The sequence below is a fragment of the Excalfactoria chinensis genome, chromosome 32, assembly GCF_039878825.1.
Source record: "Excalfactoria chinensis isolate bCotChi1 chromosome 32, bCotChi1.hap2, whole genome shotgun sequence".
Classification (NCBI taxonomy): Eukaryota; Metazoa; Chordata; class Aves; order Galliformes; family Phasianidae; genus Excalfactoria; species Excalfactoria chinensis.
This window is the reverse complement of record NC_092856.1, coordinates 383,305-406,965: the sequence shown is the minus strand read 5'-3', so window position 1 is coordinate 406,965 and position 23,661 is coordinate 383,305. Positions and strand designations below refer to the sequence as shown.

General features: G+C 55.9%; 1 protein-coding gene across 13 annotated transcripts; it reads right to left on the bottom strand.

Moving 5' to 3' along the window:
• Positions 1-59: 59 nt before the first annotated feature.
• ARNT (aryl hydrocarbon receptor nuclear translocator) lies at positions 60-22,394 on the bottom strand. 13 transcript variants are annotated; one of them, XM_072358622.1, is made up of 23 exons: positions 22,284-22,388; positions 18,799-18,910; positions 17,638-17,682; positions 16,329-16,373; positions 14,630-14,674; positions 11,717-11,930; positions 11,224-11,437; positions 11,076-11,141; positions 10,864-10,963; positions 10,434-10,499; positions 9,889-9,974; positions 9,394-9,470; positions 9,102-9,236; positions 8,610-8,684; positions 7,688-7,839; positions 5,294-5,404; positions 5,023-5,098; positions 3,995-4,118; positions 3,713-3,812; positions 3,092-3,242; positions 2,085-2,244; positions 1,600-1,748; positions 60-504 (listed from the first exon to the last, which is right to left on the bottom strand). In XM_072358622.1, exons 1-23 carry the CDS (start codon positions 22,306-22,308, stop codon positions 415-417), a joined length of 2,418 nt encoding a protein of 805 aa, XP_072214723.1. In that variant the 5' UTR covers positions 22,309-22,388; the 3' UTR covers positions 60-414. The 13 variants fall into 13 exon arrangements, 11 of the variants coding, with proteins under 11 accessions (XP_072214723.1, XP_072214727.1, XP_072214725.1 ...); XR_011905925.1 differs by lacking the exon at positions 5,294-5,404 and having other exon boundaries at positions 62-132; positions 272-504; positions 22,284-22,386; XM_072358631.1 differs by having other exon boundaries at positions 278-504; positions 2,085-2,241; positions 22,284-22,386.
• Between the last annotated feature and the right edge of the window lie 1,267 nt (positions 22,395-23,661).

The window sequence follows — 23,661 nt, the reverse complement described above, 5'->3', positions numbered from 1 at the left end:
CCAACCCAACAACCCCCTTCTTCGGGGTCTTCCGACCCCCCCAAACACCACCCAGCAGAAAAAGCTCCTTTGTGTTTTTATAGAAAAGAGTCAGAAGATGGAAATACAAACAGGAAAAGCCACCTCATGAGTCTTAGAGGGGGGGGGGGAGACACAAAGAGAAGGAGGGGGGTGGGCAGCAGTCCTTCAGTCCCAGACCCTCCAGGCAATGGGGAGCACAGCGTTGTGGTGCTCAGTGTCCCCCCCCCCCCCCAACCAGGCAGTGCTGAGCCTCCAGGAGGGGAAAAGCAGAGTTCAGAGAGTCCAGCACAGCAGCAGAATGGCCGCCCTCCTCCTTTCTTTATCCTTGAGCTGGGGGGAGGTTTGGGGTTATGGGCAGGAGCTGCTCAGCCCCAAAGCTCTGAGTTTTTTTTTTTACTCTGAAAAAGAAGGGAAGATGTTCAACTCGGGGAACTCCTCGTTGTTGTAGTTGGGACCTTGATCTCCCAGCATGGTCAGCATGTCCTGTAGGGGCAGAAGGAGAGAGGTCGGGTTAGAGCAGCACGGCAGAACTCAGCTATTCAGTGGCCCAGGACCCCACATCTCCCATCCCACAGCTCAGCCCTCTGTGCTCAGCCCCCCTAATCTCCCACCCCACAGCCCCAAGGCTCAGCCCTCTGAGCTCAGGACCCCCACATCTCCCATCCCACATCCACAGGGCTCAGCCCTCTGTGCTTAGGACCCCAAATCCCTCACCCCACAGCTCAGCCCTCTATGCTCAGCCCCCCTAATCTCCCATCCCACAGCCCCAAGGCTCAGCTCTCTGTGTTCAGGACCCCAAATCTCCCCACCCCACATCCACAGGGCTCAGCTCTCTATGCTTAGGACCCCAAATCCCTCATCCCAAAGCTCAGCCCTCCTAATCTCCCACCCCACACCCCCACAGCTCAGCCCTCTATGCTTAGGACCCCAAATCCCTCACCCCACAGCTCAGTCCTCTATGTTCAGGACCCCAAATCTCCCCATCCCACATCCACAGGGCTCAGCCCTCTGTGCTCAGGACCCCAAATCTCCCCATCCCACAGCCCCAAGGCTCAGCTCTCTGTGTTCAGGACCCCGAATCTCCCTATCTTACAACCCCACAGCTCAGCCCTCTGTGCTTAGGACCCCAAATCCCTCATCCCAAAGCTCAGCCCTCTATGCTCAGCCCCCCTAATCTCCCACCTCACACCCCCAAGGCTCAGCCCTCTGAGCTCAGGACCCCCAAGTCTTCCATCCCACACCCCCAGGGCTCAGCCCTCTATGCTTAGGACCCCAAATCCCCCACCCCACAGCTCAGCCCTCTATGCTCAGCCCCCCACATCTCCCCATCCCACAGCCCCACAGCTCAGCCCTCTGAGCTCAGGACCCCAAATCTCCCCATTCCACACCCCCACGACTCAGCCCTCTATTATTATGGGACAGAGCGGGACACAAAGCTGACCACACAGAGCAGCTCTGCCCCCTGCCTACAGCCCCACAAGTGACACCCCGAGCCTGAAAGCCATAGGGGAGCAACTCATAGGGGAGATGAGCCCCTGTGGAAGGGAAACAAAGCAGGGGAACAAAGGATCATCTTACTGAGAAGGCCTCAGGTTGGCTGGGCTGCTGCACGTGCTGCTCCCCGGCTGCTGTGCTGTGATGCTGTCCTTGCCATTGTGGCCACATCCCCACTCCTTCAGCTGCTGCCCGGGCTTGGAACGGGGCTGGGGTCTGCGCCGCATCCGTGGCTGTTCAATAAGGATGGAATCAGCAAACAGCCCCTGCTGCAACCTGGGCTTGTTCCTTTGCATTCTTTGATCCCCAAGCAGGGAACTGAGATTCATCCCTGTGTACGTGGGATTCCAGAGAGCTCCATCCATTCCCACTCAATCTGTCCCCCCAAAATGGATGGAGGTTCACCCTCATCACCGCACCCAGATGGCAGTTTGGGCTGCTAAAGGCAGCAGGAGGCAGCTGTGCTCAGCACCCACACGTACCCAACCAAGAGGGTGCACTCAGGTTGTGCTTCATGAGGGGCTGCCCCCCAACTCCCCCCCCCAAAGCCCCCCCCACACTGCACTCACTGAAGCCTGAGCTGCGGCCAGAGAGGTTTGGGTAGGCAGAGCTGCTGGGGGAAGCTGTGGAGCCTGGAGCTGCCATGGGGCTGAATGAGGATGGGCTGCCCTGGAACGTCCCCATGCTGAATGAAGGCGGCCGAGTCTTCACTGCTTGGGAGGCCACCTGCTGTAAGGAATGGGGCAGGAAAGAGAGACGTGTTCACCATGAGCCTGATCTGAAGCCGGGTGAGGAGCTGCTGGCCTGGTTAAGGCTGCATGCAAAGCAAAGCTGCCCTCCCCATCCCTGCTGAGCTGAGCAGCTCTCCATTGCAAGCGCTCATCCCTGCCTGCAGGAACCCAAACAGCAACCAGCAGCGATACAGGAGGAGGGCAACGCTCCTGCAGTGCTTCAATCAGAGCAGCTAATGCGTTCTTTCTTTCTAATCCCTTCACCATCCAGTATTTCCTCAATGGAAACACCAGAAAGGAGCTCACTGAAGCCAAAAACTGCAGAGAAGCACGGGGCAAAAAGGGGGGTGGGTGCGGGGCAGCAATGCAATGCAGCAATGCAGCAATGCAGCAATGCAGCACAACAATGCAGCAATGCAGCGCAGCGGTGCAGCACAGCGGTGCAGCACAGCGGTGCAGCACAGCGGTGCAGCACACCAGCACAGCAATGCAGCACAGCAATGCAGCACAGCAATGCAGCACAGCAATGCAGCACAGCAATGCAGCACAGCAGGACAGCAATGCAGCACAGCAGGACAGCAATGCAGCAAAGCAATGCAGCAATGCAGCACAGCAATGCAGCACAACACTGCAGCACAACACTGCAGCACAGCAATGCAGCACAGCAATGCAGCACAGCAATGCAGCACAGCAGCACAGCAATGCAGCAGTGCAATGCAGCAGTGCAATGCAGCAATGCAATGCAATGCAGCAATGCAGCATTGCGAGCCTTTCTGACCCCAAAAGCGAGCAGCAGAAGCCCCCAGCAGAGCTCAGCGCTGAGCTGAAGGTTTGGGCTTTGCTACCTGCGCTGTGAACGCCGGTCGGGTCCCGGCAGCCCAACTGCTCCCGCTGACCTGAGCAGGGCTGGCGTGACGTGAGATCTGAGCCAGGATCCGACCTGTTGCTGCCGGCTGCTGCTGGATGATGTTGACTGGAGGCACCATGCTGCTGCTCCTGCGGGAGGAAAAGGCCTAAAGATGGATCCTATGCGTCATAGATGGGGCCAGCAAAGCACAGACAGCACCCAGTGCAAGCTGCTGGTGGGGGAAAGGCAGCACTAAAAGCTGGAGCAATTCCCCCTAAGCAGCCCATGCTGCCCTGCAGGCACAACCAGCAGCAGCTGCTGGGTTTGTGGACACGCTCTGCTCTGCTCTGGGCTTACACCCTATGCACATCCAGAGGTGCAGCCACCCCATAGGGCAAATTACACCAACAGAGGGACACCAGCCATAGGCCAAATTACATCAGCAGAGGGACACCGGGGGGGAAAACAGGGCTGGCGAGGTGAAGGTGATGGGGAGGACCTGCTGGGCAGCAGCTGATGGTCCCACGGGGCTCCATGGACCCACAGCAGCACCAGCAGGGCACACAGAAGCACTTTTGTCCCCCTCCTCTTTACCCCCAACCCAAACCCCAAACCTCACCTGAAGTTCTCAGCAGGTCGTGACGGTGTGAAAGTGTTTCCCTGTGGGAAGAGGGTGGGGTTGGCAGGCACTGAGCTGGCAGGAATGGCTTTGTTCTGGTCTGCAGGAGAGAGGTTCAGAGTGAGCCCATGCAAAGGAACAGATCTGAGGCAAAGCAATGGACACAGCTGCTCCTTATGCACACACGGGACTGGAAGAGCCCCATTCATGTGATTTTCAACTGCCCCACATGGGATAAGAGAACACCCAGAGCCAAACCCAGCACGTCCCAGCACTCCCTACCTGCGTTGATGCTGCTGTAGATCTCCCCAAACCTCGGGTCCCTCTCCTGGTTAAAGAGGCTCTCTGCCTTCTCCAGTGGTTTGCTGTGCTCTGGGCCAGCAGCAGTCACGGGCTGCACAGGAACCTGGGAGCAGAACTGGGTGTAAGCAGTGAGCACAGCAGCACAGAGCAGGGCAGCCCTGCAGGCAGCTGGCCAGGCTGCTCCCATCAGGCCAGAAGAACCCATGGGGCAGGGAGGAGAAAGGAAGAGGGGAGAGGGAGGGGAGAGGGAGGGGAGAGGGAGGGGAGAGGGAGGGGAGAGGGAGGGGAGAGGGAGGGGAGAGGGAGGGGAGAGGGAGGGGAGAGGGAGGGGAGAGGGAGGGGAGAGGGAGGGGAGAGGGAGGGGAGAGGGAGGGGAGAGGGAGGGGAGAGGGAGGGGAGAGGGAGGGGAGAGGGAGGGGAGAGGGAGGGGAGAGGGAGGGGAGAGGGAGGGGAGAGGGAGGGGAGAGGGAGGGGAGAGGGAGGGGAGAGGGAGGGGAGAGGGAGGGGAGAGGGAGGGGAGAGGGAGGGGAGAGGGAGGGGAGAGGGAGGGGAGAGGGAGGGGAGAGGGAGGGGAGAGGGAGGGGAGAGGGAGGGGAGAGGGAGGGGAGAGGGAGGGGAGAGGGAGGGGAGAGGGAGGGGAGAGGGAGGGGAGAGGGAGGGGAGAGGGAGGGGAGAGGGAGGGGAGAGGGAGGGGAGAGGGAGGGGAGAGGGAGGGGAGAGGGAGGGGAGAGGGAGGGGAGAGGGAGGGGAGAGGGAGGGGAGAGGGAGGGGAGAGGGAGGGCAGAGGGAGGGCAGAGGGAGGGCAGAGGGAGGCAGGAGGGAGGCAGGAGGGAGGCAGGAGGGGAGAGGGAGACAGGAGATAGGAGGGGAGAGGGAGACAGGAGATAGGAGGGGAGAGGGAGGGGAGAGGGAGACAGGAGATAGGCAGGGATGTCCTGTCATGTCCAGGACAAGGGGATGGATCTGAACAATGTGAGAGGGGCAACCAAAGCCCCCCCCCTATTTACCTGGTCGTACCCAGACAGGCTCTCTCTTCCTGGCACCACTTCCAGCTCTGTCTGTTGCGGCTGCTGCTGCTGCTGCCTAAAATAGAAAGTGTTTGTAACAGGAGAAGAGCGGCTGCCATCAAACCATTGCTGAGGGATCCTCTGCGGTTACACCAATGAGTGATGAGCCCAGAGGAGTTCATTGCTGCAGAGAGGAACGTCTGGGGAGGAAAGGACAGGAGGGCAGAACCAGCGAGAGAGGCACAGGAAAAGGAGCTGAGCACCTCCTGACCTTGAGGGCAGCTGAGCTGTGCCCATCTCCAGGGGAAGGCTGACACTCTGCCCCAGCTGGGGCCTCTGCATTGGGTTTGATAGGGCAGGCCGAGATTCCTGGCTCGAGTTCCTTTAAAGCAAAGAAGAAAAGGGGAAAATAAAATAGATTTAAAAAGATACCAAAGGAGAGCAAAGCAGCTGTGGGTGCTGCCTGCAGGACGGGTCTGCATCGGGCAGGAATGGAGCTGGTTTTGCAAATGCTCTTCGAGTCAAGGATCCTTCATCCCAGCTTCCACCGGCCCTGAGAGCAGGGCTGCCCATGGAACACAATGCTGAGCATCCACGGGCTCTGCCCCCTCCAACCCCGAGCAGGGAGCAGCCTACAGCACTCCTGTGCCACTGCTACACAGCAAGCAAAGGTCGGAGGGGCCTACAAACACCCCAAAGGCTTCCATTTAAATCTACACCCCTCCAGAGCTGGAGCCTGCAGAGCCCGCAGCACTTCTAGCCCTGGTGACCCACACGTTGGTGGAGTTCTTTCTGCTCCTCTGTTAACTGTCAGAAGCCATTTTCCTCCCGGATGAAAGGGGCGGAGGTGCAGCGTTATCTCAGCAGCTCTTTTGCAAGCTGCTGCTTCTGAGAGCAGCGCCTGATCCTGGAGAAGGAACAACGTCACACCGATAACCCAGCAGAGATGCACACAGATCAACTGCAGCACAAACACGGGCTGCTGCACCCCGCTCTGAGCCTGCACAGCACTTATAGGCGTGAGTATGGACGTGAGAATGGATATGTGTGGAATGAGCGAGCTCAAAGAGATACCTCTATTGCCAGCACAGCAATGAAGGCCTGCAATGCACGCAGCCCTGCAATGCACGCAGCCCTGCAATGCACGCAGCCCTGCAATGCACGCAGCCCTGCAATGCACGCAGCCCTGCAATGCACGCAGCAAGTCCTGCCTTTCTTTCTTTGCACAAAGCAATCCCAGCTGCCTTGCAGGGGTCCCAGCTGAGATGCAGCCAGGCCTGAAGCTCCAAACAACTGAGAGGAGTTGCTCTTCCCCCTTTCTTTCACTTGCTGCTCCTCTCTAAGGGCCCTGCAGCTCCTCCAGGGGACAGGCAGCACTTTGATGGAGCACTGCGTGCTGCCAACCCATTGAGACAGACAGGAGGGTAAAGAAGAGAGCGGCAGTGAGGGGCAGTCTGCCCTGAGCATTGCTCAGGAGCTTCCATCTGAATCCAAGCACAAACTACAGCATTTACTTTCTATCATCAACTGTTCTGCTCATGGGAAAAGCTATTCCGGAGCAGTTGCCCTCCTGGATGGGACAGCAGGAACTGCATTCATTTGGGTGTGAGCTCCACTAATAGCAGAGCTCTGAATGCAAACACAGCCAGAAAGTTGCTCCAGTACGCAGGGTGAACCTGAGCCCTACCACTGAGACAGCCAAAGGGCTTTTCTTGCACCCTGAGGCTCCTTTGCATCTAAAGAACACTAAGGGATTTCCCAGCTTCTCCAGGGCCTGCACCAATGCTGCCTGCACCAATACTGCCTGCACCAATGCTGCCTGCACCAATGCTGCCTGCACCAATGCTGCCTGCTCCAATGCTGCCTGCACCAATGCTGCCTGCACCAATGCTTCCTGCACCAATGCTGCCTGCACCAATGCTGCCTGCACCAATGCTGCCTGCTCCAATGCTCCCTGCTCCAATGCTGCCTGCACCAATGCTGCCCGCTCCAATGCTGCCCGCACCAATGCTGCCCGCTCCAATGCTGCCTGCACCAATGCTGCCTGCACCAATGCTGCCCGCACCAATGCTGCCCGCACCAATGCTGCCTGCTCCAATGCTTCCTGCACCAATGCTGCCTGCTCCAATGCTTCCTGCACCAATGCTGCCTGCTCCAATGCTGCCTGCACCAATGCTGCCTGCTCCAATGCTGCCTGCACCAATGCTGCCTGCTCCAATGCTGCCTGCACCAATGCTGCCTGCACCAATGCTCCCTGCTCCAATGCTCCCTGCTCCAATGCTGCCTGCTCCAATGCTGCCTGCACCAATGCTGCCTGCACCAATGCTGCCTGCTCCAATGCTGCCTGCACCAATGCTGCCTGCTCCAATGCTGCCTGCACCAATGCTGCCTGCTCCAATGCTGCCTGCACCAATGCTGCCTGCTCCAATGCTCCCTGCTCCAATGCTCCCTGCTCCAATGCTGCCTGCTCCAATGCTGCCTGCACCAATGCTGCCTGCACCAATGCTGCCTGCTCCAATGCTGCCTGCACCAATGCTGATGGGAAGCTTGGTGAGGGAGAGGCCAAAGCTCCTGCTTTGGTTTCTGTGCTGCTGTTAATTCTGAGATCCCATCGGGTTGTTGCGCTACCACTGGTGGGTGGCAAGTCATTTTTCCATGTACATACTTGACGTTGGTGTTGGTACAGATGATGTACTCAATTTCATCCGAGTAGGGGTTCTGGAAGGTAAAGGAGCTGGTTCTCATCCAGAGCCATTCCCGGTTTTTGGATCGGAATCGGAACATGACTGACAGAACCTGGCCTTTTAACTTCACCACCTAAAAAAACGTAACGCCATCAGTAGGACCTGACAAAAGAAGGGGTTCAAGAGCAACTTTGCTTCTGAGCCGCCCCCCCAGTACTAAAAGCTGTGATGGCCCTTCTGTGCCTGAACCCCTATCAGACCGTCCCTCAGCACTGCTGCAATTCCCTCACGAGACCCGAATGATATGGGAGGGGGGGGGGAAAAACCTGACATCACCACTGTGGCTTTTGCTTTTCTGATCTCTTTTTTGCACTGGTGAGATGTATGAGAAAACCTGCAGCAAAAGAAGCACGCAGCACTGCTTCTGCTCCCGGCTATTGGGAAGAATGGATATGGAGCAGCTCTTTTCTGGAGCCATGAAAAGCACGGGGCAGTCTTACCTGCCCTGCCACAAAGTCCAGCGCCCTCAGAAATAAGAGTAACCACAACAGGGCAAACAAATCACATCCATTCCGAGCTCTGCAGCACTGGGCTGGGCCCTAGGGATGAACCAGTGTTTCAGCCACAGAAGCATGTTGGAGGAGGCTCTTTGTAAGCATGTCTCTGGCCCTAAAAGCAGACTGGACCAGCAACCAGAGGATGAATTCAACAATCAGACAATCAGATGCTTCTGTTTCCTTTTGCACTACTGCAGTTTGGTGACTGTATCTGTAACTGCTCGCCATACCTAAGGTTTATTCTTTTGGCTTGATTTCCAGTTACATTTCATTGCTTTGCAAGCACCGAGACAGAGCCTAAATTGAACAGCACACCACGCACAGAGGGCTGCTTTAAGGGCTTTACCTGCTGAAAGCTGTCCCTCAAAAGCTGCTGGTCCTCTGGGTGGCAGAAATCCACAATGTCCTTCCCCAGAAGTTCCTGATGTGAAGGAGTTGGGATAGAGACGAAGGCAGTTTGCATTAGGAACCCAGGCTCCCTCAGTTCCATTTCAGAGCAGCCCCACTCCTCCCCCTCCCATCCCCATCACCCCAAACCAAACACAGGACTGTGCTGTGTTTAAGCACAACAACCAGCCGACTGACGTTTGATCTCCACAATCCACATGGAGGCAAAAGCATCTTAATTGACATCTGACATAACTCAGAGCTGCCAGCTCCGTCCCTGATCAAAGCGCATCAAGAAAGCAGATGAGAAGCAACTGCTGGAGGAGAAACACACGCCTGGCTCAGTCCCTGGGTCTGTTAACCAAGCAGGGCCGTGATGCACAAAAGAGGGAAGGCAAAAAGCAAGTCTGAGCAGCAGCTCGTGCTTAGGAAGCTCCTGCTGTTCTCTCACCTGTGGCTGGTAGCCAACAGTAGCCACGCAGCGGTGGTCTATGAAGGTGAAAATGCCTTCTGTGTTGTGTCGGGAGATGAACTCTGTTGGCTGACAAACATTGCTCATGTCTGTACAGTTGGGAGAGCTGGTGACCTGCGAGGAAAGGTTGGCATTGTTAGCTGACCCTGGGAGAGCTGCCCTGTCCCAGGCAGCCAGTCCTGCAGGAGGAGCTGCAGCTGTCAGGGAACGCAGTTCAACTAAGCAGACTTTTAGGACAAGGAACGTGGAAGCATTGGAAGATGCCACGTACCTGGAGCCTGCCAATAGCCACCAGGCAAAACTTGCTGCCCTGGCCAGCATCTGGGTCATCATCAGGCAGTGAAACACCTGAGAGAGGAGTGCCAAAAATTCCAGCAAGGTCAATAGGGGAAGAACTGCTGATTGTAGAGGGAAAGAAAGAAGACAGACATGCAGGTCTGGCTCTGAGACACTTTGCCACCCCAATTTGTTACTCGGGATCCTTTTCCATGAAGGGATTTGTAAGTTAAGCTGCCTCCCCACTCCTTGCCAGAACGGTTCGAGTTCTCTCCCTTCCAGGTAGCAAATCAGCCTCCCATGACTGCTGCCCTCTCTACAGGGCACTGTTGAGACACAAACCTCTCTCATCCCACACCTGCAAACATCCCTCCAGTCCCAGCACCACAAGAAGTGACAGATGCGGATGGAAAGCATTGGCTTGTTCAGAGGGGACAGTTTCAGAGCCGTGTGTCCTCATGCACAGCAGGGGGTTTTGCAGAGCTGTTACCTGCAGGGGGCCAGGCCTTGATGTAACCTGTGCAGTGCACCACCACGTAGTGAGGCTCCCCATCCTTCGTCGCACCTAAGCCGTTCCTTGGGAGAGAGAAGCAGCTGTTTAGGCCACGTGTCAAATCAGGTCAGGCAAGGTCTTTAATTGCCTTCCAAAAACAATGAATGTCTTAGAGGTAAAGAGAGACTCGATGTAAATGCTCTGAGGACGCAGACACAAAGTCAGAAGGGACCTTTCTGGGTCCTTTCCTGCACAGCTGCCTTCCAGGTGGGAACGTCAGAACCTGCCCCGTCTTTTAATTAACACACAGACAACATCCACCAGAGCCCAACAACAACAGTCTGAAGAACACGCGGCTTTAAAAGTGACTTCAAAGCCAAGTCTGGAATCAAGGAAGATGAACTTTGGTTCCTCCTCCGGCACTTCACACTCATCTATAAGCTGGATGAGCTCACAGTGCCCAGCACAGCCCCAGCGTTGCGCTGCAGAGCCCCATTGGGTTCCTAACAAGGCAGAGGCTTTGCCCATAGCCTTCATCTCACCTGCAGCGATTCCTCATGAAGCTGAGACGATTGACAGACACTGCGTCCACTGAGCTGTTGCCACACCTGTATAGAAGGGGGAAGAAATGCTTTTGTTTCTCTCTCGTTCAGCGTCAAAACTATCTCACCATCTTGAATTAGACAAAGTACTCGATAAGAAATGGGGATGAGCTTCAAATCTCCATCACGCAGATGGAAAGCGCTTCATTCTGGGTGCCCGAAGAGGAGCAGCGACACGTGAAATAAATGGTCACTTGAAACTGAGGCTCCTCCAACAACAGCAGGGAGCCATCTTAGCACGGGGAGAATAAAGCTGCTAACACTGCGTGGCAAGCTGTGCCACGCTCCGTCTTATCCACGAATGAGCAAAAGGAGTTGGAATAAGATGAGTTCAGCCCCAGGTGATGACCCCGAGGGTTGTCCCCATTACCTCATGCGGCAGATGAAGGATCTCCGTGAGCCCATGCACATCCTCATGGACTGCTGCCCTTCCTTCTTGACGGTTCCCGTCTTCAAATCCAGGATGCGACCTGAAGAAGGAAGGAGAACCCGGAGGTTACTGCAGATCCAGCCCCGTCCCCAGCACAGGCACCAGGCAACGTGAGTAGGAAACCAGCAAGAGACAAGTGTCACCAATGGTACCTTTAGATGCACTCTCAGGGGGGGCTGCAGGATCCTTGTTAGAAAGGCACCAGGGTTTGGTTCCTTCTACAAAGGGAAGGTTTTAATCCAAGTCCTTTGCTGGCTGTCGCTCTGCACTCCCCTGCCCGCCCTCCCCGGGCTGCATTACCTGTCAATGCATTCTCTGATGTGGAGAGTTGCTCCCTCAGCTTGCCCACATCATCTGGGTGCACCTGGTCGTACAGCGTGCTGCCGAACCACTCCGACTGCGGCTGATTGAGGACAGGAGTCACCGAGTCCGAGACGTAAACCACCCTCCCCGTCTCACAGGACACGATGAACAAGAAGCCATCGGCTGCCTCCAGGATCAGGTGTTTGAGCTCCTGCGTTCACAACACACACATCACTCTCACTCCAATTCGTAGCTGATGCCCTTTGAGCCCCCAACCGACCCTTTGAGCCCCCAACCGACCCTTTGAGCCCCCAACCGACCCTTTGAGCCCCCAACCGACCCTTTGAGCCCCCAATTGACCCTTTGAGCCCCCAACCGACCCTTTGAGCCCCCAACCGACCCTTTGAGCCCCCACTTCTGCCACCCGCAATTAAACCTCCCCCTGCCCTGGGATGGCAGCCCTCCCCGCAAAGCAGCTCTAAGCCAAGACCTGGTCGGTGAGGAAGGAAGGTTTGTAGGTGCCATCCGTGGAGGTGTTCCCTGTGCCGCGCAGGGACTTCATGTGGGATACGGCCATACGTAAGATGGTCAGCTTGTCCGGTTTGCGCGCCAGGGCGCTGCAGGTGGGCACCATGTCAGACAGCTCGGTGATGTAGGCGGTCATTTTGTTCCTCCGCCTACGTTCGATCTCGCTGTGATTCTCCCTGCAAAAAAAGGACGGGGAGGAAAGCAGGAAGATGGAAGTTAGCACCAAACCTGGAGGCTCCGTTGCTTTCTCAACGCTCCCGGAGTGCAAGACACAGAGATGCATTGGGGTCACTGGGAGTTAGGAGGGCTGCAAGCACCTTGCATGCTGCTCGTGCACAAAGGGACACAGGAACGAGTGCAAGGAGGAGAATCTACAGCTGCACCTTCCTTGCTTCGGATGAGGGAGCCTCACTTTATGCCACGCTGCTTCCCTGCTATCCCATGAAGGCTACAAGCCAGGCTTATGCAGCTTGAAAAGACAAAGAAGCTTTTCCATCATCTCTGGAGTGCTTCATGGCAGCCAAAGGACTCCTTCCTTCACCACAGCCTCTGCTCTCAAGGGAGGGTCAGGTCAGCAGGCTCCATCAGGAGCAGCACAGCACATGCTCACCCTGCTCCCTGGTTGAGGATTGCACACATCCCTCCATCTCCATTAACCACACAAGGAGGCCAGGGCTGCAATTAAGACCCAGATACCTCAATGACAATGGACGAACCTTGCGCTGCCCTCGTGGAGATGCTCTCAGTTGCACTGAGATCCCCTCACAATAACGTGGTAGAAGGGGAAGCTTCAGAGCAGACCTGGCCTGACTTCTGCACCAACCGAGGCCAACAGGGACAGCCCCCCTGCCAGGCAGAGCCCTGGGTGCACACACAGCTCTAACACAGCCCTGCAACAAGTGCTGACCATCTACTGCCCTTCTTGAGGCTCTTCACAGGCACATTCCTGCTCACGAGGCACATTCCTCTCCCCAGGTCCCTGGGGGTCAGATTAGAACCTTTCAGACCTGCTCCTTCCTATACAGCATTGCCAACAAGCAGGTTTCCCCCCCCAAACAGAACCTACAAGCCAGGTTTCCTATACAAAAGGATGGATGGGATCTAAGGAAGCAGCGATGGGAACATGGGATGAGATGAGGGTGGGAGTAACACGGACAGGCAAGTGAGTTAAAGGAGACAAAACACAAGAAGGGAGCAGTGAGAATCAGGCGTGTGCAGCCATTCAGTGACTGTGCTCCTCACTGCAGGGGCAGGAAGAAGCGCTTCGTTATCACACTCACCTTTAATTCAGCTCCAAACCTGCATGTGAACAAGCTACCTCCACTAACAGGCTATTGGGAAAGCAGCAGACCTTTCATTGCCCTCACTCTGTGCTGTGTGTGACAGCAGGACTCACTACCAGGGTGAAAGGGTGACTGGGAAGCGCTGCACTCACAGCCCCAGCTCTCAGTCTCCCTTATCTCCTCAGATATTGAAGCTATGCACCATCACAGGGAAGGCTGTGCTGGATTGGGGGTCTGTATTTGAAAGCAGGCAGCTGGGATCAGCGGAGCAGAACCGAAGCCTTCTCAGCTCCGTGCTTTTCCAGCCCCACACACTAAGAATGAATCCGGGGTGGAACAGCCCGGGGAAGTGACAGGGGATGGCAAACCACAAAGCGAGCCCATCCTCTGCTAATTAGCGCCATAAATCATTAACAAAAAGCTGTGGGGGGCAAGAAGTAAAAACCCAGATGGTTTTTTGTTCAGCTGGTTTTTGTTACCCTGCAGTTTGGATCAGGGATGGGTACGCTCTGGGGGCAATGCTTTGGGGGCAGTGCTTTGGGGGCAATGCTTGGGGGGCAATGCTCTGGGGGGCAATGCTCTGGGGGCAGTGCCTTGGGGGCAGTGCTTGGGGGGCAGTGCTTGGGGGGCAATGCCTTGGGGGCAGTGCTTTGGGGGCAGTGCTTTGGGGGGCAATGCCTTGGGGGGCAATGCCTTGGGGGGCAGTGCCTTGGGGGCAGTGCTTTGGGGGCAGTGCTTTGGGGGCAATGCGTTGGGGGCAGTGCGTTGGGGGCAGTGCTTTGGGGGCAGCGCGTTGGGGGCAGCGCGTTGGGGGCAGCGCGTTGGGGGCAGCGCGTTGGGGGCAGCGCGTTGGGGGCAGCGCGTTGGGGGGCAGTGCTTGGGGGGCAGTGCTTTGGGGGCAGTGCTTTGGGGGCAATGCTTCGGGGGGCAGTGCTTCGGGGGCAGTGCTTTGGCAACACACCTCCCAGCGGCTGCAGATGTGCACTCTTAGGGTGTGATGGTGAGTTAAGTCTAATAGTGCAGCATTGGAGATGAACTCCTCAGCCATTTCAATCCCTGCACAACTACAGTCAGGATCCCAGGGAATAACCAGAGCCCTGTTTGCAATAAACATGAGCTGATCCCATAGGGAAGGGCTTTATTTTCCCTGCACGTTTATTTTTTGTTTAACAGGGCCGCAAAACGAAGAGGTAGGAAGAAATAACCAACCTGCACCAGCACGGCTCTCAATGTCTGCTCTGACATCAACTCAGCAACCCTATGGGGAACCCAGTGCAGGAGGAGCCCCGTGGCACCCTGAGCCAGCACAGGTCAGCAGAGCTGCAGTGCTGAGTGAAGCAGCAGCCCAAGCAGCTTTCAGGGAGCAAATCCTTCCGTGTGCTCCCCACGGACATTCTTATAGCAGGGCTGGATGCCTTTCCCCTTCCTATTTCCAATGACACAGCCATTAACAGCGCTCTGCTCATTTTCAAGTCCTCTACTGCAGCAATGGGGGGGAAGGAAGGGGGACAAAAAGGAGGAGGGACGCCTAAAGAGACACAAAGGAAAGGGAATACTCTGCTGGTCCATGCTTGCAATCTCCATTCTCCTACCTGGCAAGTCTCTCCTTATCCGCTGAGCTCTGCTCATCATCAGACCTAAAAATAAAATCAGTGAGCTAAGCTCAAATGGGGGAAAAAAAGAAGAAGTTGAATGGAATGAGTTAAATGGGAGGATGCACCATGAGGAAACCCGGCCTGCAGGCACGTCTGGGCTGCAGAGGAATGGCTCAATGAAACCAAATGGGGTCTCTGCACCCTTACACAGCAGAGCAGTGCCAGCCAGCCAGGTTGTTTTAAGGCTTTAAGGTGTTTATCAGATGGTGAAACGGGTTGGAAGGGGAGGGGGGGGGACTGAGCATAGTTTGGTCTGTGCGAGATTAAGAGGTTAATGGCACAGCTACAAATGGGGCCCCGAGCACATTCGACTGACCTTTCCTTAGGAAGGAAAAGGAAATAAATCAAGGAGAGCCTCTTTGGTGTTGTGAACAAACCAGGAAAGCAGATTCAAGTTGAAAAACAACGTGATCTGCGGACAGCTGGGCTCACAGGCAGCACAAATCACACATCCATGCAGTGCTGCTACAGACAGCACGGCCACAGGACCTGTGGCACACGTGGATGTGATGTGTCCCATCACAGACGCCCCCAAGCAGCCCGCCTGCACTGCCAGCTTGCAGGAGGAACCTGCAGACCCTGCTCTGCCAAAGCTGGTGTGGTTTTCCCCTTGAGATCTGGTTGTCCTCGATAACAAACTGCCACACGACTGCCATGCCCTGAGCTACGGCTTCCGAGTGAGGCGGCCACAGAGAGACAGCGAGGCGTGCACTGCGTGTCCTGGGTGCAGCGTACAGGAGGAGCATGAGGTGAGTCTGCAGCTCACAGCAGGGAAACTAAGCTGCTGGCTCAGACCAAATATCACCAATCTGCTTCATTTCTGACCAAATCAACCCACTTATAAAAGCTGCAGAGCCTCAGAAGTCCCGCTGCTTATGGGTGGGGATGATCGGTGTGCCAGCAAGCTGAAGTGTCGGCTCTGCCATCTTTACCCCCATGCAATGAGAAGCTGAGAGGAGCCCATTGCTCCAGGAGCAGCACAGTGCAGACACCTGGGGAACCTTCGCTTCCATCCCACCCATCTGACTGCACAGCACGACCTTGAGGGGAGCACAGCAAAAGGCCCCACACCCACATTGATCCCAGCGCACCCAGAGGTGACATCTGCCCTACAGCACAGCCACCCTCCTCTCAGTGAGAGGGACAATGCTGGGCCCCCATAGGGACAGGCTGGAACTCACAGAGCCCGGGATGCAACACAGGAGCAGCTCAGCCAAAATGAAAGAAACCCATGAAATGGTTCTGATCAGCTCCACGGGCTTCAGAAAAGCCAGAAAACACCAAGAGGTGGAGGTAAATCATTGCCCACAGTGTTACACCATTTAAAAGGAGCCTCTGCTGTCCACAGAGCACACAAACCACACAGCTGAGCACAGGATTGGCCAGGAAACCCCATCCAAATAAAACTAAGCAAGAGAGAAAAGAACAAGAGCCCAAAGCAGCAGCGAAAACATTGAGAAAGAAGATCAGTTCCTCGTCGCTGTAATAAATTGGTTCGGAAGAAACATCAAGGGAAGCATCTGGGTCCTTTGGTGTAAGCACAGCTGCCTTCAAAGGACACAGATCTCACTGTTGGAGAGCAGGGCGCTGCAGCACCTCATAGAGCACCTCATAGAGCATCACACAGCATCCTTACCTGGCAAACCGCTCCTTGTCGTTTGGCATCGAGTCGTCATCACACCTGGGAGGAGGGGGAGAAGATCATTAAGTAGTTGTTCACACTTATTCCAAAGACACTAAGAGAAGTTTATTACATCAGGTAGAAAATGCGTGGAGCAGGTAACTGCATCCTGCTGTGCATCACAGCTTCATTTCTCTAGTTCAAGTAATTAAGCCGGACATCTTTATCACCTAGATTGTTTCCCATGTCGCATTTCTATCACATCTCGCTCAGTAATTCAAGCAAAAAAACCCCACAGAGCAATGGGTTAAATTGAGCTTTGGAGACACAAACCCACAGGTGCACAAAGAGGATCTCAGGGGCAGCCCTTGTGCCCACGGGGGCCATGATGACCCCAAGGCCATGGGCAGTCATCTCTATATGGTTAACTGGCCAACCCTAAGCCATGGAAGCGAGACTGAAGGAAAATGACAGAAGAGCTTCCAGATCTTCTGTGCTCCATATGGATCGTGAGGAGATGCCTGCAGCCTCGCCAGCTCCGCAGGAACAAGGAGGTCTCTGGAACTGGAGCATCTTCACAACAGATGGAAATGCAGAAACACGCATCTGAGGCAGCAGCTAAAGCTCAGCGCCTCACTTTGCTGCCAACAAAGCATTGGGTACAAGGTTTTTCTCTGCAACAAAGAGGGGTTCGGCAACCAGGAAACAACCAGGAAACAACCAGGAGATGGCTGAGAAGCAGCCATGGGAAATGCTTTGCCTTTTGCTGGCACTGAGCTCTGCACAACCACTGGGAGGCCTGCAAGCACCACTGGGAGGCCTGCAAGCACCACTGGGAGGCCTGCAAGCACCACTGGGAGGCCTGCAAGCACCACTGGGAGGCCTGCAAGCACCACTGGGAGGCCTGCAAGCACCACTGGGAGGCCTGCAAGCACCACTGGGAGGCCTGCAAGCACCACTGGGAGGCCTGCAAGCACCACTGGGAGGCCTGCAAGCACCACTGGGAGGCCTGCAAGCACCACTGGGAGGCCTGCAAGCACCGCTCCCAGCCCTCAGCGCAGACCACGTGAAGTGGTGATAGGATTGAAAGGATCCCTTTCCTGGCCAGAGTCCTCCTCCAGACTCACAGGGCCACGTGCACAGCAGCTTTGGCTGCAGATGGAGGAATACTGCTTACTAAGAGAAAAGAGTCCAAGGAAGTGAAGCTCCTTCAGAGCCCTGCCTTCCCACTGTGCTGCTGGAGCAGCAAGCTCCTCCTCGGGGGGGGATGCAGAGGCATCCAGACCACACAATAGGAACTGCTGTATGGAAGGCTCTCCCTCACCTGAGGAATTTACTGTTCCCTTCGCCATCATCATCAAAATCGAGCCTGAAAAACAAGCAAGATGAGAATTATTAACCAAGCAGTTTCCCTTTCACGAGCTGTTTCTCTCTGCGTCCTTGCAGGGATTCAGGCAACAGGATTTAAGTAACCCCCAAGTCGTGACATAAAGCAATGTAGAAAGCCTGGAGGCGCAGAGCAGGCATTCTCTCATGTGTATAACACAGAGAGAGGCTGAGCACCACTGCATTCCTGCTATAAAAGCTCCAGCTGTCAGAGCAGCAATGCCACAACTGCTCCTTGCTGCCCAAGGGACTGAGCAGCGCCCCACAGACCATTGCAGCTCCAAACGCTTGGATCAGCTGCGATCACACGAGCTTCTAACAGAGCTACGTGAGACGACACAAAGGGCTTTTTGCTGCGCTGCCTTCCAGGATGGAAAAGTGGCACGGAGGGGCAGCACAGCACCGTGCTTCTAAATGAAGTGTGAGGAAGGAGCAGCAGGCAGCGAACGGAGGCAAAGGAAAGTGAGCAACGAGGAGGGCGGGGAAGAGACTTTAATTAGCTTGAAAGTTAAGAGGAGATTCCTTGTGCCAGGAATTTAAGAGAAGCCACTCAATATCCTTTTAATTTGCAGAGGCATCTGCAGCAAACAGAATGCCTCCCACAGGCACATTGTGGCTTCCCTGCACCCTCCCCCATAGACACACAGCTGGGAGGATCTGAGCAAGGCACAGACACTCCCCACTCTCTGTTGTGCTGCAGCAGTGACCTGCTTGTCCCATTGCTCCAGCCCTTGGGGAACAACCCCTTTCTCTGAACCAACTCTTCCATCTCCCTTTTATTTCCGTGCGTGTAATACAGAACAGGGAAACGAGCAGCGTGAAGCCTAGCATGGAAAGCAGGAGTGAAGGCAGGCATGGAGTCTTACCAGCAGATAAGCAGAAGGCTGGTTGCCCCACATGCAGCTCACACTCACTCATAGAGGGTTCAGAGTCACCCAGTGGGCTCACACTCACCCAGTGGGCTCACACTCACCCAGGCCGGGCTCACACTCACCCAGGCTGGGCTCACACTCACCCAGGCTGGGCTCACACTCACCCAGGCTGGGCTCACACTCACCCAGGCTGGGCTCACACTCACCCAGGCTGGGCTCACACTCACCCCGGTCTCCTCTTGGCTGCTCTCTGCACGATGGCTCCTCCAGTTTGAGCTCCAGCTCCAGGATTCCCTGAGCCGACGGCTGCACCCAGCGAGGAGACATCTGATGCCATTTCTAAACAGAGGGAGGGGGGAAGGAAGATTAAAGCACTGTGACACCAAACCTTCCTCCAAGCCCAGACGGGAGGGGATTCTCAGCCCTCTTGAACAGCAATGGCACCGCAGTGTCTGAATGGAGAGATCCTGTGCCATGTGTTCCCAGTCCTTCCATCTGCTGCCTCCCCACGCTCTGCACTACGGGCCCATCTCGAGCTTGGAGCACATGCTGTTCTCATAAGAAGCTTGGATCGTTGAATCAAAAGCTGCAGACTCCTTTGGAGACAGAGGAGGAGTCTGATGTGATCACGGGAAGGGAATGAACCCACTCCCAGCTGCACGACTCTGCAGAAGGGGAGAAGAGCCGTGGGTTCACCTCAGTCACTGAGGGCACCTCCTGATGAAGGGTCTTCTCCAGCCTCAGGAAACCAAGAATTAACGAAGGCACCAACACCAGACCCAGAGCTAACACAGAGGCCAAAAGGCTTTGGCTTTTTCTCCCCCCCACACGCCATGTTGTTCTAAATAAGCCCTTTCCATCCACATTTAGCAGCTGTTCTTCCTTGAGGTTGGCTGCAAAGCGACACAGCCACACAGCTCCCACCGCAACCCTCACCAGCTGAGCTGTGCACAGAGCCCTGAAGGCTTCAAGCAGCCCAAAGCACCACAGCAGTGCAGAGGGGACACACAGACCCACCAGCTGCATGGAGGCAACTGAGAGCTGCTCACGTACCAAACGCTGTCACAGTGAATCCAAAGCAGGCTTCACAAAGAAAAGCAAAGGAAGCCCCGAGCTCTGGGGAAGCAAAATCTCAGCTGAGCCAATGGCAACAGGCACTGCTAAGTGAGAAGCAAAGGACAGCTGCACCGTAAGAACATCAGTGCAGCAATGCCCAATGGGGACTCCTCACCTCCAGCAAAGCACGGCGTTTCACATCCCACCTTTGTTGCCAGCAAACACACTTGTACAACTGCTGGTATGCATCATTTCCCCCCTACAGTCACACTGCCAGCCTGCACTGCTGCCCCACACAGCGCTGTGGATGAGCTTTCCTCCTTACCAAAGGGGTTGCAGCATGGAGCAAACAAGAGCTGGCAGCTCTGGAGCCCACAGAGCAGACTGCAATGCTGCAGCAGAACCTGAGCAGCACCAGGAGGAAATGAAGGCTCTGCTGGGGATGGGGCCCCATCTCTATCATCGTCCACCTCCTCATGCCCAGCTGGAGCTGCATCAGCCACTGCTGCTGCTGGAGGACTCCCTCTATGCACCCCCCATCCTGCAGACAGCTGGCAGCCAAAGGGCTGCGTTGGGTTGCTGGCAAACAGGGATGGAAGGTTCCTTCCCTTTCTTCTTTCAGTCTTCATAAAGGCCGCCCCAAATGGAGCAGAAAGAAAGCAAAGTTCCTGGAGTGCTGCTCTGTGTTCATTAAGGAGAGAGGAATTTCCGGCTCTGGGCGGGGGAAGGAAGCAGTGCTGCGTGGTTCCTCTGCAGAGGGCAGCACAGAGAAACCAAGGATACCTGAATGAGGATGTGCCAGCATGAGAGCAATGCAAGCAACAGCTGGAGCCAGGATGGAAGAGACTGGAGGACAGCACAGGGAACAGCACCTCGAAGGGGGGGCCGTGCAGCTCAGCCCCTATGGGAAGGGCTCTGTGGCAACCACAGGCATCTCCACAACTTCACAAACAACAACAAAGCCCACCCCAACCATTCCAAGCTGTGATTGAGGAGTAGGAGCAGCCTGAGGGCTGTTTCCAACACAGCACAGGGGTTTGGCTTTGCAAGACTCAGCACATTTTTCTTGCTTACCAAGATTTAGTTGAACCCCCCCCCATGATTCAGCTCCCCACAGAGCTCAGTGCTGCACTCCCACCCCCACAGAGCCCTCCCCATGTACAAGATGGCTCCAAACAAACCCCCCCGGGGGCCCCCCCCTTTGCTCTGCATCAATCCCTGAGAGGCAGCTGATGACCCACCCGCTCATCCACACAGTTCTGACAACCCCAGTTAATCATGAAACCCATTAAGCAATTAATGGGCAGGGAAGCTCTATGGATACAGAGAGCAAGCGCCTCCCTCTGCTGTCAGAGCAGGGAGCTGAGGCCCGGCCTCTCCGCTGTTTGTCAGCTATTAAACACAGATGTTGATGTTTCTTGTCCCTAGAGAACTTGTTGGTGCTGAGCCTTCCCCACTATATTACACCATAGTGTAACACACGTACCATAGAGCACTGAGCTGCACGGCCTCCATCTGCCAAACCACGATGCTCTGAGCACGCAACCCCCAGCAGAGCCCTCCCCACCATAAGAAGAGCTGATGGGCAATGCTGGACCACAGCCCTGCCTCCCTGCGATGCTGCAGCACATCAGGAGCAGCTTTGGCTGCACCAGGAGAACACGAGTGTGACAGTTTCAGATCCATGTGCTGCTGACCTGACTCAGGAATGCTCCTTTCTGGTGTGCGTGGTTTCCTTTTCCCTTTGCACGCTGTCTCTGGGTATGGGATTGCTGCAGGATTTCAGCTCACAACGTGAAAGCAACAGCTGGATCCGCACCTCAACCGCCCCAAATGAACAACAAACGCTCCCTACCCCATCAGAATCCTTTTAACAGGCGACATCCGACCCGATAAAGCTCAACAAGTCACCCGACCCCACCGGCCTCAAGCCACAAGAAAGAGCAATCGGCAACCACAAAACAGCGCAGCAAAACGAGGCTACAAAGCTGCTCTCTGCCAACACACAGCCCTGCAAGCACCGGGTTATTGTACAGATGGACGGACTGGCTGTGGGGTTTGCTAGGAACCCAATGGAGCCTTCAGGATCCCAACACCTCCCCTGCTTAACACGCTGCCCAGACGAGGGCTCCTATTTGGCTACTGACCACAAGGCAGTGAGGGGGTCTGGACGAGACCCTGCGATCGTGTAGGAGAAACAAGGAAAGGGGGGAAGAGGCCACAGAAGCCATAAAGGGCAGCATAGAGCAGCACGGCGGTGACATTACGGGTACAGGACATGGGGACAAACCCACACCCTCACGTTCCCAAATCCTCTCCTTTCACCCCAAAACAACGCCCCGCTCAGCCAACCCCACCTCACTGCTCCCCCCCCCCAATACGGGCCCCTCAGACCCTTCCCCCACACTGACACCCCCATGGCACCCATAGGGGCAGCACCCCGACCCCCCCTCCATGCAGCCCCACATACAGCCCCGCTCCTTCAGACCCCCCCCCCTCACACAACCCCCCTCCTCACCCCCCAGGCCCATCCCCCACTATAGGGCCTGCCAACCCCCCCTCAGCCCCACTTCAACCCCTTCCCACCGCACCCCCCCGGAACGCCTCGCCCTCTCCCAGCCCTCCCCGCGCCCCGAACAGCCCCGCACTGACTCACCCGGGTTAGCGGCGGTGGCGGCCATAGCGTCCCGTTACCGCCCACCCCCCCCCCCCCCCTTTTCCCTTACTACCGCCAAGATGGCGGCGCAGGAAAACCCTCCGCGCCGCCGCGCAGCCCGACCCGCCCACCTCAAGGGGCGGGGCGAAGAGGGGGATGAGGCGTTTCTATTGGTCAGATGGAAAAGGGGCGGGGCGAATGGGTCAAGAGACCACGCCCCGCCCACAAAGTAGGGGGCGTGGTCACGGAGGGGGCGTGGTCAAGTGGTTGGGTGTGATGACGTCACTTTGTTTATTTGTTTTGTCCCGAGTGAAAGAATCTGATGGGATTTGGGGTTTGGGTTGGGGTTGGGATTGGGATTAGAATAAGGATTGGGATTGGGACTGGGGATGGGATTGGGGTTGGGACTGGGACTGTGTCTGGGATTGGAATTAGGACTGGGGTTGGGACTGGGATTGGGATTGGGACTAGAATTAGGATTGGGATTGGGATTGGGTCTGGGATTGGGATTGGGATTAGGATTGGGATTGGGATTGGGGATGGGATTGGGATTAGGATTGGGATTGGGATTGGGATTGGGGATGGGATTGGGGTTGGGATTGGGGTTGGGGTTGGGATTGGGACTGGGGTTGGGACTGGGATTGGGATTGGGATTGGGTTTGGGGTTGGGATTAGGACTGGGATTGGGATTGGGACTGAGATTAGGGTTGGGGTTGGGATTGGGATTGAAATTGGGACTAGGATTGGGATTGGGATTGGTACTGGGATTGGGATTGGGATTGAGACTGGGATTGGGATTGGGACAGGGATTGGGGTTGGGACTGGGGTTGGGATTGGGATTGGGATTGGGATCGGGACTGGGATTGGGGTTGGGGTTGGGATTGGGACTGGGATTGAAATTGGGACTAGGATTGGGATTGGGATTGGGACTGGGACTGGGATTGGGGCTGGGATTGGGATTGGGATTGAGATTGGGATTGGGATCGGAATTGGGACTGGGATTGGGATTGGGATTGAGACTGGGATTGGGATTGGAACTGGGATTGGGGTTGGGACTGGGATCGGGACTGGGATTGGGATTGGGACTGGGATTGGGATTGGGATTGGGATTGGAACTGGGATTGGGGTTGGAGTTGGGATTGGGACTGGGATTGAAATTGGGACTAGGATTGGGATTGGGACTGGGACTGGGACTGGGATTGGAATTGGGACTGGGGTTGGGATTGGGATTGGGACTGGGATTGGGATTAGGATCAAGAGTGGGATTAAGGCTGGGATTTGGACTGGGATTTCATTGATAATTGGGATTGGGAGTGCTAGAGGGATTGGGACAGAGACTGGGATTTGGATTGGGATTTGGGTTGGGATTGAGATAAGG